The sequence below is a fragment of the Ambystoma mexicanum genome, chromosome 1p (assembly GCF_040938575.1).
Source record: "Ambystoma mexicanum isolate Mex_15411 chromosome 1p, UKY_AmexF1_1, whole genome shotgun sequence".
Taxonomy (NCBI): Eukaryota; Metazoa; Chordata; class Amphibia; order Caudata; family Ambystomatidae; genus Ambystoma; species Ambystoma mexicanum.
Genome location: NC_090921.1, coordinates 1,116,423,204 through 1,116,437,665, shown reverse-complemented (window position 1 = coordinate 1,116,437,665; position 14,462 = coordinate 1,116,423,204). Strand labels below are relative to the sequence as shown.

The 14,462-nt window shown below is 44.0% G+C and overlaps 1 protein-coding gene across 2 annotated transcripts in view; it reads left to right on the top strand.

The window, feature by feature from the left end:
• LOC138449261 (zinc finger protein 684-like) overlaps positions 1-5,294 on the top strand; it is a 697,253-nt gene extending 691,959 nt beyond the window's left edge. For both annotated transcript variants that reach the window (XM_069604757.1, XM_069604756.1), the window contains one exon: positions 2,801-5,294. In XM_069604757.1, the coding sequence (XP_069460858.1) occupies positions 2,801-3,405 (605 nt within the window). In that variant the 3' untranslated portion in view covers positions 3,406-5,294. The remainder of the gene's footprint in view (positions 1-2,800) is intronic.
• Positions 5,295-14,462: the final 9,168 nt, after the last annotated feature.

The following is a 14,462-nucleotide window of genomic DNA, read 5'->3' as shown; positions in this document are numbered from 1 at the left end:
CATTTCACCCTTCCCCATTCCCATTTTTGCCCCATAGGGCATAATGGGAGTGGGGAAGGTGCTAATTACGCCACCGTAAATTACGGTGGCGTAATTAGCACCATGGTCCCTTAGCGCCATGGATTTTAACGCCTGCAAAAAGCAGGCGTTAAAATCACCATGGCACTAAGGGACCTTGTAATCAGGCGTTAAGGGTCGGCGCCGTTTACGGCGCCGTTAACCCCTTAACGCCTGACTCGTAATGAGGCCCACTGTGTGGGATTCTCAATGTCAAAAGAAGTAGTGTTCAAATTAAAAGTTCTGAGCTTCTTACAGCTCCTGGCTTTCCCCAAGTCGCAAGATTATTCACAATAACAGCGGGTCTTCGACGGTAAACCATCTAGTTCAGTGTTAGAGCTGATGTCCGATGTCCGTCTTCCTCAGGACGTAAATGTAGCATAGGCTGATTCCTTGTGTATTTCTAATCCTCTTACACCATCCTGTGATGTCTCTATGAATTCTAAAATGACATAAACACATATATAATCCATTAAAATCCACACTGCCTGTCCGCAGCCCACCACACTATCTCATTAGCTCACATATTCAAATTGTAGAGCATTTACCATTTGCTTATTATTGATTATATGGCGGGGAACACCTCTGTCTTCAATAACAAATGTAGGGAACCATACCTGTAATGGCATAATGCAAAATAGCACATTAACCTGTCATTCTCATATGTGGTACTGAAAAAAGCATGCATTCTCTAGTTAGGGTACAACGAAATCACTAACCTCCACCACGTACATAGTTCTTCTGGAAGTGGGGCATATTCACTATTCCTCAGAGTAGAATTACTCTCAGCAGCTCATTTGTGCAAGTTTAAATACCAGTCTTCTGCGATTCTTGAGAAAGGCATATAAAGGTCTACAAGAGCAAATTCTAAACCCATTAGAATCCATCAATTATATTTAATTCTTAATATGTTGTCTCCTTTTTTTATCTACAAAAATGTTGTTTTTCTCAGCAAATGTTAAACTCACCTGCTTTTCTGTTTTTAAACACTCATGTTGGTGTTTTTTCTGGGGCGAAAACAGCCAGCTCATTTGCAACGCAGTAATAAACGTGGTGCTTCCGCGTCTTGGAAAAATGTCTGTGCCTTTTTCTTTTCCTGCAGATCGGTCTATAGGCCTTATCTGTGACCAAAGATTCTCTACCAACTACGAAATCTTGCAAAAGTATAATTTGTCATTTATTTTCCTTTCGTTTTTAATTAATTTACCAAAAACACTGCAAAAGCTTCCCTCATTATTTTTTGCTATTTTTAACAATCCATTATTAGTGCAACTGACATCTTAGCTTACATCAAGCTGCTATGTATGGTAGAATATGCATTATCTACCTAAACCGTGCTGTTGAATGCCGTAATCCAGACACTGAGCTGCCAAACACTATATTAGCCTATTTTACCTAAAACAATTGACCTAATGAGCAATTTAGTCGAATCTTGCATGGGTGATTTGGCCTTCGGGTCAATTTGGTTGCATGTCTTGCAAAATACCTACCATGGAGACCAGGGGTTGCAGGGGTTTCCCCCACTACCCATGTTGGATATTTTGCAAGTTTGGGGCGCGGGGGCGTCCCCCGCTTCCATAAAATTGGAGGTGGGGGACAAACATTAAAAAAAAAAGTGCGTTTAAATTGGGACCTGATCAAATTCATTTTCGGTCAGTTTGCCACGATTCAAAAACATTCGGTAAAACATACCCAATCCGCCAAACCCATGTCTACATTCAGTGCTTTCAGTGAAGTATAACTTTGATGCAAGTTATCCTTGTTTGTGCGAATGGACCAATACATTTAATTGAAGGAACCTTGTGTGTATCAGATGTATGGTTCCCATACATAATACAGGCATGAAAACTACATAGTAAGTTATTTTTACAGTGATCTATTATGTATTTAATATTTGGTCTTAGACCAAGTGTGCCTTGCCAGGCAGCCAGTCTTGCACTCGACACTGAGAGGCCATGCTTTTTTCGAGTACAGCTCCAGATGTCTAGCACTCACTACTGCCTAGGCTTTGATGCTCACAGATATTGGCCCAGTTCTGAGTCAGATGCAAGACTTTGACTTATCTTGATTAACTTGTCTGATCATTTGAATTGTTAATTTGCACAGCAAGCCATTGCTCTCTTTGGTGGAAGTAGGGTTGGACGATAATTGTTCATGCTCAATTGCACAGCTGGCCTCTCCTATACCCTATAATATGATTATTGAATGCCAGTTGATCTTTTTGCATGTGGCTTCCATTCATTGGAGCACAATATAGAGTGACCCTTGGGATTGTGGCCTTATTTGCATTCTCAATAATGGCACACCTTTAAAGTTCATCTTCTATTTTACGGTACAATATTGTTAAATAGCCAGGTATTTTTATGCAGAGTTGTTTTGCCTGAAAAAAAACTTAGAGAAAATGTGGGGGAGGGGGAGAGGTGGTATAATGGGTAGAGGCGTGTGGGGAACAGGTACTAGATAATAGGGAAGGAGGGGGGTGAGGAAACTCCCCTCATATTTTAAAACAAATCTGAGGTTTTTTCGGCTGAAGGTTTTTGGCAAAAAACTCTGCGAAAAAATACCTGGCAATGGAAGAACATAGAAACCTATTTTACACAATTCTTAATTTGATTTTGCTTCTTGTTATCGGCTAAACATATGCGAAGGATTTCCCTGCCCTGTTTGCACATAACATTCCTCACATAGTATTCCTTTGCAGCCTAGAATCTCCATTGACTTGCGTTTGTCTTCAATCCAACAGATGAAAGAATCAGAAAGAGGAAAAGAAAAACTGGGTTTCCTGTTGAATCTGCTGGGAACATTGTGCCATGCAAAGATCTGTATGAAGGAGGTCAAGTGGAGGTGCGCACGAGTACGGAGGCGGAAACGCAGTCCTGCAGTCAGCTGTGGTCAGAAAGGGCTCGAGAACTGGAAGGAGAGAAATCTGCTCAATGTGAAAGTGGTTTCATGTATCTGCAGCATCCCTGCAGCTACCCAGAAACCCTTGATATCGAGAAATCCAGTGCATACAATCATTTCAACAGTAATCGGCTGGATGAAAATCTTCTGTGCCGACCAAACACTCAGAGCTATGTCAGACCATATGCATGTCCCGATTGTCAGAAACTTTTCAAAACAAATCAGGATCTTACTAGACATCAAAGAATCCATTCCGGAGAGAGGCCTTATCATTGTACAGAATGTGGAAAGCGCTTCAGCCGACGGCATCATCTGATTGGACATCAGAGAACTCACACCGGAGAGAAACCATACCAATGTCCTCAGTGTGATAGAACCTTCAGTCTGAAGGAAAACCGCAGAAAGCACCAGAGAACGCATATGCAGGAAGAGCAACGCAACTTCTAGACATTATTCCAGATAAATTCCCATGCAAATGGACCATATTAATTTCAATTGTAGTTAATTTATTTCTAAAAATGCGTAACAGTAAGACAGTATCTCACACCAGAGACCACAACAAAAGCACTTACCCAAAATAAATATGATCCTGACATTCAAAAGCATAAACATAACTTAGCTTGGGTTAAATCAAATTCCAAATTGTATTTGTTAGAATATGATAGTCGCATTACAGCAAACGGGGCAGTTAAAATGTCTCTTCAATATCTACACATCCAAAAGCAAAACTCAATTTGAAATCTCTGGTAAACATTTTTAGGAGATAGCAACAACTTAATAGCGTGGTTGGGTAGGTGAACTCTTGCCTACTCCAGGATGAATTAATGTATGGCTGGAGGGTGAAGATGTAGAACCATGGTACATAAAGAATACATTACCATGTGTTGAAGAAAAATGCATAATGACAAATGATTGCCGAAGTGAGGATTCATGGGCATCTTTCATACACAAGCCACTTGATACATTATGGACATCACCCACAACCCCAATAGGACAGTAGAGACTCAGTGCCAACAATCGCAGCAGCAAAATCACCAATCATGTAGGATCTCGTCTACGGTCCACTCAGAAAATCTTAAACTGCATCTGTTTGAACAAATACATGAAACTTCAATCTATAAACTACCCGCAGCATAGCCAGGTGCTGCAAAGAATTATCATTTCCCTTCTTGAGCAGTACTTTTTTGATTTCATGCATTTTCTGGTACGAAATCAGCCACCGCCGCCCCCATGAAATCAGAGAAAACAAGGATTTACACTTTCAAAAGAGAGACTCCTTTTGCTTAGCAAGAGTCCGCAAAATTAATTCTCTTTCCTTTGGCTGACCAATTCGGGCATTCAAGTACATACTTGCCTTACTTTGGAAGACGAAAGACATTGTGTAGAACAACTGGAACATCATCATCCAAAAAGACTTTGACCATGTCTATTAGGTCTTCAGTCTTTAATAGCTCTGGTGACCTTAGCAGACAGACTGATTGTATTTTATATGCGCTTGATTCTAAATCAAACATGCTGGTCACACAAAAAGCAAAGGACCATTCAAATAAAATAATGCATCAAAGACAATTCGATTTCAGGGCCACAAGCAATCAATAAAAGACATTCAAACCCCCAGATGAAATTAAAACAAAGGTATAAATGCTATTAAGCAAGAAGGGAGTGAATCGATAAAATGGACCAAGGGAACACGCAGCCATGTAAAATAATCATCTGTCAGTTCTTCAAGTCTGTGTCCTCCTAAGCACTTCAGGAAGAAAAGAAAAAGGTGCTAAGTGCTATGGTGGGGTGACAGAACACAAGTGCTCTCTTACTTTCCAGCTTGCCACTAAAAAAAGGAGCCCACACACCTTGAACTTTGTTGTCAAGGTCTCCCAGGAGAAAGGCCATAGACTTCCTAACAGACACGAGGTTTGTTGTTCTGAAAGGATTCTTAAATGTCTCTGCTCTAATTGCAAGTTTCCTTGGAGAAGTATGGTTTTCATACTTTCACTGACAAGATAAATCTACTTTTTACATTGCACGGATGAATTTGATTCTGACTCAAGCAAAGAGAATCACTTCTAGAAGCTCAAGAGACAGCAAAGAACTTAAATTATTGTTTTTGTGCAGCGTGCTGCGTCCCCTCATTCTAGAAGCACCTACTTCTGCTATGGACATAAAGACTACCTTTCAAAAGACTGAGTCATCTTCAGAACGGAGATAAGGCCAAAAAGCCTCTGTAGCAACTTGACATGTCCAATGTCACAATGTGTTGTCATTTTGGTCACTTACACTTGTTTACGTCTCTGTCCTCATGCTGGAATCAACATTAATAAAAAACAAAATTGAATCCACATTATGAAAGTGATTATACTGTTTTGATTTGCCTTTACAAATAGTGAAATCGTAGATTAATTGAGTAACTGTCCATTTTCAAACCAAGATCATCCTCAAAATGGCCCAAGTATGTCCAAGGCTATGGGTAGTGTGAGAAACCTGATGTATTCTCCCACCTACCCCTCGGGATCTTCCATTCAGGTGACCAGGAAAGGGACATTGCTTTTGGATCCCAACCCTGGGAGTGGACAAGCGAGGGAGGATCACCTGAGTGGAGGGTTACGAGGGATTGGGAGGAGTATACCCAAGGGCGAGACATGGTATTCCCCCAGTCCCAATAATACCCTAACTTACTCTCCCTCAGCCTTCATGGGGTTCTTTCAATCTCACTCCATCTTCCGCTCCCCATTTCCAACAAATACTGAGACAAGAAGGAGGCAACCAAGAGCAGTAAAATAGTAATCATAGAAACAACATGGGAAAAGTAAGGTAAACCTACCATGGAAAGAACTCAAGCTGTCCCATTATGCTCCAGGCCAACTCTACCAGTCCCTGGTCCTCCCCCATTGTATTAGTGGAAAAGCCAGACAAAAGTTGGAGGTTCTATATAGACTTCCGAAAGGTGAATAACATCTCAGCCTTCGACGCCTACCCAATGCCTCGTATTGACAATCTCATTGACAAATTGGGCACTGCCGTCTATTTGTCCACCATAGACTTAACCAAAGGGTACTGGCAAGTCCCCCTACATGGACCAGATAAAGAAAAGACTGCTTTTGCCACCCCGATAGGTCTTTATCCGTTTAAAGTCTTACCCTTTGGGTTGCACGGTGCCCAGCAACTTTCCAAAGGTTGATGGACAAGATTCTCCAACCTTATTCGGAATTTCGCGGGGCATCCATCGACGATATTGTAATCCACAGTCCAACCTGGGAAGATCATTTATACCACCTATACACTGTAATAAGAGCCTTACAAAAAGCCGGGTTAACAGCCGACCCAAGAAAATGCAAGTTAGCTCGGCCTGCCGTAAAATACTAAGGGTTCTTTGTCAGAAATGGCAGTATTCAACCTTAAGAGGGTAAAGTTAGAGCTGTCTTAGAGTTCCCTACGCCCAAGACTGAAAAGAATTAAAGATCTTTCCTAGGATTAATTGGGTACTATCAAAGGCACATACCTAAGTTTTCCAATAAAACATCCAGATTGACTGACAAACTATAAAACGCAGAACCCCAGAAACTTAAATGGAATAAGGAGGACTAAGTATGTTATTAGGCCCTGAAACAAACATTATGTCAAAGCGATATTCTCAAGGTAGCAGACTGTTCTAAGAACTTCATATTACAAATTGAGGCTTCTTTGACTGGTGTAGGTGCAGTATTATCCGAGATCCATGACGTGCTAGAACACCCCATTCTATATACTAGTTGAAAACTGTTCCCCCGGGAAAATAACTATTCAGTGATTGAACTAGAAGCTTTAGCAATCAAGCGGGCCATCATACATCTCAAGCATTACTTATTGGGCCAAAATCTTTGATTAATCACCAACCACTCCCCCATAATATGGATCAGTCAAAGGAAAGAGTCCAGTCCAGTGGTTATGCAGTGTTTCTTGGAATTGCAACCCTATTGCTTCTCAGTGGAACATCGAAAAGGGCAAAGAACAAGGAAATGTAGAATTCTTTTTGAGGTTCCCCTGTGAAGCTATTCAGTCAAAACCGCATAGAGGAAGGGTTTGTGAGAAACCTGATGGTATTCTCCCACCTCCTCCCTCAGGATCTTCTATTCAGGTGACCTGGGAAGGGTCATCGCTTTTGGATCCCGACCCTGGAGGGTGGACACGCGAGGGAGGATCAACTGAGTGGAAGGTCATGAGGGATTGGCAGGAGGATACCCAAGGGCTAGACTTGGTATTGCCCCAGTCCCAATAATACCCCAACCAGCTCCCCCTCAGCCTTAACGGGGTATTTTCAATCTCGCCCCATCTCCCCCTCCCCATTTCCAACAAATACTGAAACGAGGAGGAGGCAACCAAGAGCAGTAAAGATTACCCATAGAAACAACATGGGACAAGTAAGGGAAACCTACCATAGAAAGAACTCAGGTTGTCCCACTAATAGAGTCAGGCATTTAATAATGACCACTCACACCTGACTCCACTTGTCAATTTTTTTCACTAGAAAAGTTGCGGTTTCACACAAGGAAGTGAGCGAGCTGGGTATGATGTCAAGACCCGAGAAGCCAGGGAGCAGAGAGCAGAAGGATAAATAGCCTGGAGGATAATGGCTTGCTGAGACGCTGGCCCGGGGCTTGAGAGGGACTGCAGCCTGGCCTAGGAGCCGTGCCTCCAAGGAGTCGGACAAAGGTTATGCCCTTTGGGCTATGCAATGCACCGGCAGCATTTCAGTTCTTTATGAAAGATGTACTCCATGAATTATTAGATATTTGTGTTCTAGTTTACATCGATGACATCCTCATCTATTCAAAATCCAAAGAAGACCACGTGGGACATGTGCGGGCCGTTCTGGAAAAACTCTGCCAACATCGACTATTTGCCAAACTGAAAAAATGCTCCTTCCATGTCACAGAAGTCGAGTTCCTGGGCTTCATGATAACCCCACGAGGGGTGCACATGGACACTCGCAAGGTAGAGGCTATTCTTCAGTGGCCGTCCCCGACATCGGTCAAGGTAGTACAAAGCGTACTCGGATTTGCTCATTTCTACCGGCGATTCATTCCAGGATTTTCCCAAATCGTGCACCTTATTACTTCTTTATTAAAAAAGAATAAAAAGTTTAATTGGTCTCCCGAAGCAGAAAAGGCCTTTCTGGAATTAAAATCGGCTTTCACCTCAGCACCCATCCTTCGGCATCCTCGACGCGATCTGCCCTATATCGTTGAGACCGATGCCTCCAGTGTGGCCATGGGGGCAGTATTATCTCAAAAGAATCCAGACACGGGACAGTTACACCCCATAGCATTTTGGTCTTGCAGGTTTACAGCGCCAGAAAATAACTATGCCATAACCGACAAAGAATTACTGGCGATCAAAGGAGCTCTTAAAACTTGGAGACTCTATCTCCTGGGAGCTAGACATACTGTCACCATTATTACAGATCACCGTAATCTGCAATATTTGAAAACTGCCAAGGCCCAATCTTCTCGTCAGCTTCGCTGGGCTCTCTTCTTCGCGGAGTACGATTTTGTGATCACCTCGGCCAGGAGTGCGTAACGGAAAGGCAGATGCTCTGTCACGAATGGGAAAGGAGAAGGACGCCTTTATGCCATCAGAACCAGTATCTATCATCCCAGAAGAACAGATTCAAAATCAAATCGCTGTAACCGCCTGCTGGGAAGATTTAAAGCTTGACCTCCAGTCTCAAATGGATCAAGTCGCCCAACAAGAATGGTTACACAAGGCGGACCAGTACTCCATTAAGGACAACTTACCCTATTTCCAGGGGAGGCTATACATCAAGGACAATGAAACTCAAAACAAGATCATTGCGAATTACCACAAATCATTTGTATAAGGGCACCCCGGAATTACTATGTCCCGAGCCAAAATCAGGAAAAGTTATTGGTGGCCTACCTGGAGAAAAGACGTGGCCCAATTTATTATTACCTGCAGAGTTTGCGCTCAACAGAAATCCCAAAAGTCACGTCCCGCAGGATTATTGCATCCACTAGCTATACCACCGGTCCCTTGGCACACATTATCCATGGACTTTATTACAGAGTTACCTCCCTGCGATGGCTTTAACACAATCTTAGTAGTGGTAGATTTGTTCTCCAAGGTGGCACACTTTATTCCCCTTAAAGGACTTCTGACCGCTGGAGCTCTGGCAACTGTATTCCTAGAACAGATAGTGAAGCTACATGGTTTTCCTTCGGTATTAGTTTCTGATCGGGGAACGCAATTTGTCTCACCATTTTGGAGGAGATGTTTTGCAAGATAGCGCAGATTGACCTTCGCCTCTCCACCGGTCACCATCCCCAGACCGATGGTCAAACGGAAAGAACTAACCAGACGCTGGAACAATACCTGAGATGCATGCTGCAGCAAACCGAAAAGCCTTGGAAGGATTTTCTCTGGTTAACTGAATTTGCGTACAATACAATAACTCCATCCATACCTGTACTGGGCAAACCCCATCCTATATTATGAATGGTCGGCATCCCCGGACGTCCTCCTTTGACCCGTTTCATGAGCTAGAAATGCCAGCAATTACCTCCCTACATAAGACAATTACTCAAACTCTGAAAGAAGCAACCAGGAATTTGACCAAAGCCAAGGAACAACAGACCTGACACCAGCCGCTTCATCGCTGAAGGTGCGCTTACCTGACTCCAGCCGCTCCATCGATGAAGGCATACCTACCTGACTCCAGCCGCTCCATCGCTGAGGAGAGTCCACCTGATCCCAGCCGCTCCATCGCTGAGGAGCGCCCACCTGATCCCAGCCGCTCAATCGCTGAAAGCGCACCTACCTGACTCCAGTCGCTCCATCGCTGACGGTGCGCTTACCCGATCTCAGCCACTCCATCGCTGTGTGCGTACCTTACCTGCATTCCGTCGCAGTTGGGGCTTCCTCTTCCCTGATTTGGACTTCCAGCGACGCTGGAGCCTCTCGCTTCTTCTCCGCTGGATCTTCCTCCGGAGCCATCAGACTGTCTTCAAGTCTCTGGACTCTGCTCCACGGCGTCGCACCACTCCTACAAGGGAAAAGAACACGACACGTTAGAAATCTCATAATCACGAACTCTGGGCTGCATCTTACCTGAGTCTGGACTTCCATCATAACAGCCAGTTTACCTGTTCACCTTGAGAGTCCATCATCCTCAGGGGAATCCCAGGATTCGCTCCACGCTTCCGATCATCATCTTCAGACCTAGAGGGAAAGGCAGAGACATTGCAAGACATCATTACTGCTTACCACCAAGTCAAGACTCATCGCTAAAGACACTATTGAAAAACCAAAGACTTACCCTTCAGGTGGATTGGTCACAGCCACTCTGGATCGCCACTTCGCAGGCCAGTGAAGCAACTAAGCCCATTCTACGCGCCACTGCTGAAGGAAGCAGGACGGAGAGCCCAGCATTACAAATAACAGGTGAGGTTGCATGGGAAGGCTCGTGCGCAACCTGTTCTGGCACGAAAGGGGCGAGGGAATTCGTACCACCTCCGAGCCATCCTCATTTCCTCTCCTCCCAGGGGCAATACCAACATCCAGACCAATATTCTCCGCGGCAGCTGTGGAAGACAGCCGAATCTGGGGAGCCAAGTCGAGGGAGGCCTCCAACCGTGCCCAAACGCTCCCACAGAGACCAGGTGAGCGTAACACCTTGGGGCGTTTTCCCCGAAAATTGGGCTTAGCCCCAGGAGCACCTCCTCATCTCCTTTACATTATCGGAGCACAGGAGAGGATTCTGGGGTCTTCTTCAGCTCCCATCGGAAACCCAGGACTAGATTTCTACGACAAAAAGACACCACAAAGAAAAGACAACTCAAAGAACAGGCAAGTTCTCACTTAGTCTTATACAATATTACAATTGCAGCAAACGCTAACAGAAATAACGAGAGATGTTGAAGATAAGTGGTCACGTCTAGGAGGAGCAAAGAACAAGGCTGTTTCGAAAGTCTCTGATTGCACCTCACAAGTGAAATGTGTGTGGAAGAACTGTGTTCAAAAGGAAAGGTACATCCTGATATGTTGCACTGATGTTTGAGCTTGGGGAAGGGAACCCTGAGAGGCCTAACAAAGAAAGCGAAGTGCATTTTGATCAAACTTAATTTGTGTTGGAAACTGAAAGGGGGCTGAGTGTGCGGTGGGGAACCCTGAGAGGCCCAAACAAGTTGGAGACTTATTGTTTATGTAGTGTTGAAATGATTAAAACTTGGGGAAGGGAACCCGAGAAGCTTCAAAAGGAATTGTGTTAAATGTCTTTTTGGTTTGAAGCTTGGGGACGGGAACCCCAAGTAACCTAAAGATACTGATGGTGTTTGAAACCTCTGCAAGGGCTCTGTGGAGAAGGTTTTACGAACAGCCCTTTCTGATTCAACTCATTTTTGTGACATTGACTAAACTACACCTGGTGAGAAGACCACCTGAAACCAACTTAGGAATTCTTTAAAAAGGGAAAATAGTTATTTAATAGAAAAATCGAAAACCAGTCACATTTTTGTAAAGTGAGGGCAAGCATAGGTTTAGAGACAGACAGACATTTATTTTGAACTAGTAGACATCGACAGCCTTTAGAAAACATCCCTTTAGAGTTAGGGCCAGTCAGGCATTACACCAACCCAGGAACTCTAGTAAATATAGGTTTTAAAACGAACACTTCTTTGAGTCTGTGTCTCTCTTGATACCATGCCTGTCTCACAATAGACAATATTTCCCTCTAAGTCTGTAACAAAGTATCATTGTTCCCATCACAGATTCCTAGTTAATTCCCTTGTATGCAGATCTCAAGCATACTCCCCACCTTAGAGTCCGCTTTTACGGGATTGCAATAAAATCTCCTGAAAATAGATCAGAGGCAAGAGGGCTGCTTTAAAATGATAACCAATCCTTCCTCCTTCAATGAAATCTTTGAATGCCAGAGCAACTCTCTCTGTATGGGCTGTAAGGAAGGCATGGTATCAAACAGTGAAGAAAGACACAAGTGTTCACAGTTAAAGGATGTTTATTGAACTTCAAATGGGTTGGTTGAACGCCTATCTAAACTAAGGATGGGAGCAAGCTACGACCATCAAATAATTATAACGCAGTCCTAGTCAAGTCTCTGTCAAATAAAATGGCCTATACTAATGAACATATTGCCACCCCCTACTTCTAAATACTAAAGGGTGTGGGACCATGGTGTATGCAAAAAGAAATGTTTTCAAGAAATACTATGTCGGGACGGTTGAGCAGTTGGCTTCCCTTCCCCACGTTTTCAGCACGGGGCAAGGCGACACATTCGAGCTTCCTACACACTCTGGCTACTCGGTCACAAGGATACAGTTCAAAGCATAGACATCAGGGCCTTCTGCCAAAGCCTCTTTTCCAATAACAGTCTCTTACTGCAGAGGGTCTGTAGTAACAAACAATTTCAAATTTCCATTCCTATCAGGATTTTCACATGCACAAGTTCTCGTTTTCAATGTTCGTCCTGGGTCTCCCTCATCAGGCTGAGACCCCCTTTTTATCACAATGCTCACACTTGGTCTCCCTCATTTGGGCTCGGACCATGGATCTCCTTCTTGATATGGATCTCCCTCCTTTGGGCTTGGATCACCTTGATATGGATCTCCCTCATTCGGGCTCCGATACTCTTGATATCAAAATCGAAGACTATGTGCAATGGGCTTTGCTTAAACGGTTGCAGGACAACTTCGATTAACTTCACACAACTATTCTCATCAATCTTCTACTTTCGTTTCTCTTGGCGGGATACATTGCAGAGACCTTCGATTAAGCACATCCACGATGCCAGACCACTTTGTGAACGGTATCGTATATTTCCTTCTCAAGTTCAAACATTGATCAGTAGTTTAGCTTTACTCATGTCTTTCATCACACGCGTTTAACAATGTTCATTCCAGCGCTCGTTATATAATGTTGCCGCTTGCAACCTTGACTTCAACACAGACTGGTCTTGCATCGGTCTCCCCAACTCACTGTCTGTGTGGATCTTTCTTCCGCTTCTTTGTTCGTGGAGCCAAGGACGATACCGCGGCTGCTGTCAGTTACGCGGGAGGGCCTTCGGTATCTCTGACACACAATGCAGGATTCTTCAGTCTGGTTTGCTGTCCTTAAGCTTTCTTGAAAGCAACAGCGTCTTGCCGAAAATGGTCAAGGGTAATTTCCTTTTTAGAAACCCTTCTTGGTTTGCCGTCTGTCTCCTCCTGCCGACTTGAAACTGCAGTACCTTTTGTGTGCTTTGCCTCGCTCACAATGTGCTTTCATGCTCCGCCTTTTATCTGTGTGGGGAAGTCTAATGGAAGTCAGGTGTGAGTGATTGTTAGTAATTGCCTGACCTCGCGTGACCCCAGTAGCGGGACATGCCAGATAAACTGCTCTGGTGTGAGTCTGTTTTCTCCCAGAATGGGCAGTCAGTGTGAAAGTGCTAAGATTGGGAAAGGGGTAAGGGTCCCCCATATCCTACCTGGTAAGATGGGGTGAAGGTGTTGCAGGAGGAGGGATACCGCATCCTGTGTCCCACCCCTAAAAACCCCTCCCCCATGTGATCCTCCCACACTGGTCCACCCCCAGGATCTGGATCCAAAAGCGATGGTCGTGTCCTGGCCACTTGGATAACAGATCCCTGGGGACTAGGCGGTGAGACACCTTCTGGTTTCTCACAGGGCCCAAAGGAAGATGCCTGCGCCCCAGCATCTTGCATAAAACCGGCACATCACTGTGGTAGAACAGAAGATAAAACAGGCAAAGCTTGATATTGGTAGGAAATAATGGTTGGACATTTAGGAAGAAGACATTTCTGTGCTTCTAGTTATGTTGAAACTTACCCTTTTCTGGGCAACATCTTTCTTCACATGCAGTGGCCGTATATCAACCACTCTTCTGCCCAAAAGAATCATTTGATCATTAAGATCTGCCCCTTGAAATCCCGGATAGCTGGGGCAACATGCTCGCCTTGCAAACAAGACGACGCAAAGCAACAAAGGTTCGATCCCTGAGTCCGAGCTTAGAAACCTTTGGGTATCAGGTTATTTATAACACGCTATCATATCATACCATACTTGCTTTATGTGCAAGAAACTATTTGGACCTCTCATATTATTTGGAACAAGTTTCTTTCGCATGTTAAATATTATGTGGATCAGTAAAATTATCGAGGTAAGTAACGCCAACAACTCAATGATTGAAAGCAGACTAGTCAATATAGTGGTAGCTCCCAAAAGAAATTGGTCAGTTGTACTTGCCAATTGCTGCCTCAAGTAAGAACCACCAACAGTTGATATCTGAACTTTAAAGTGAACAGCAGCATAGTTGTTAGTACTTCTCATGCCTAGCAGACCCATTTTGAAGGCCCAACACTGATATCAATGTAAGATTGCCAACTGGCTGAGGCAGCATCTCATGAGTGTACTGTCAGTCACTGACCAATGCAGCATTTGGGCTGCATAAGCACCCACTCACTATGGATCACCATACGAATTGCGGGCTAAACGATGACA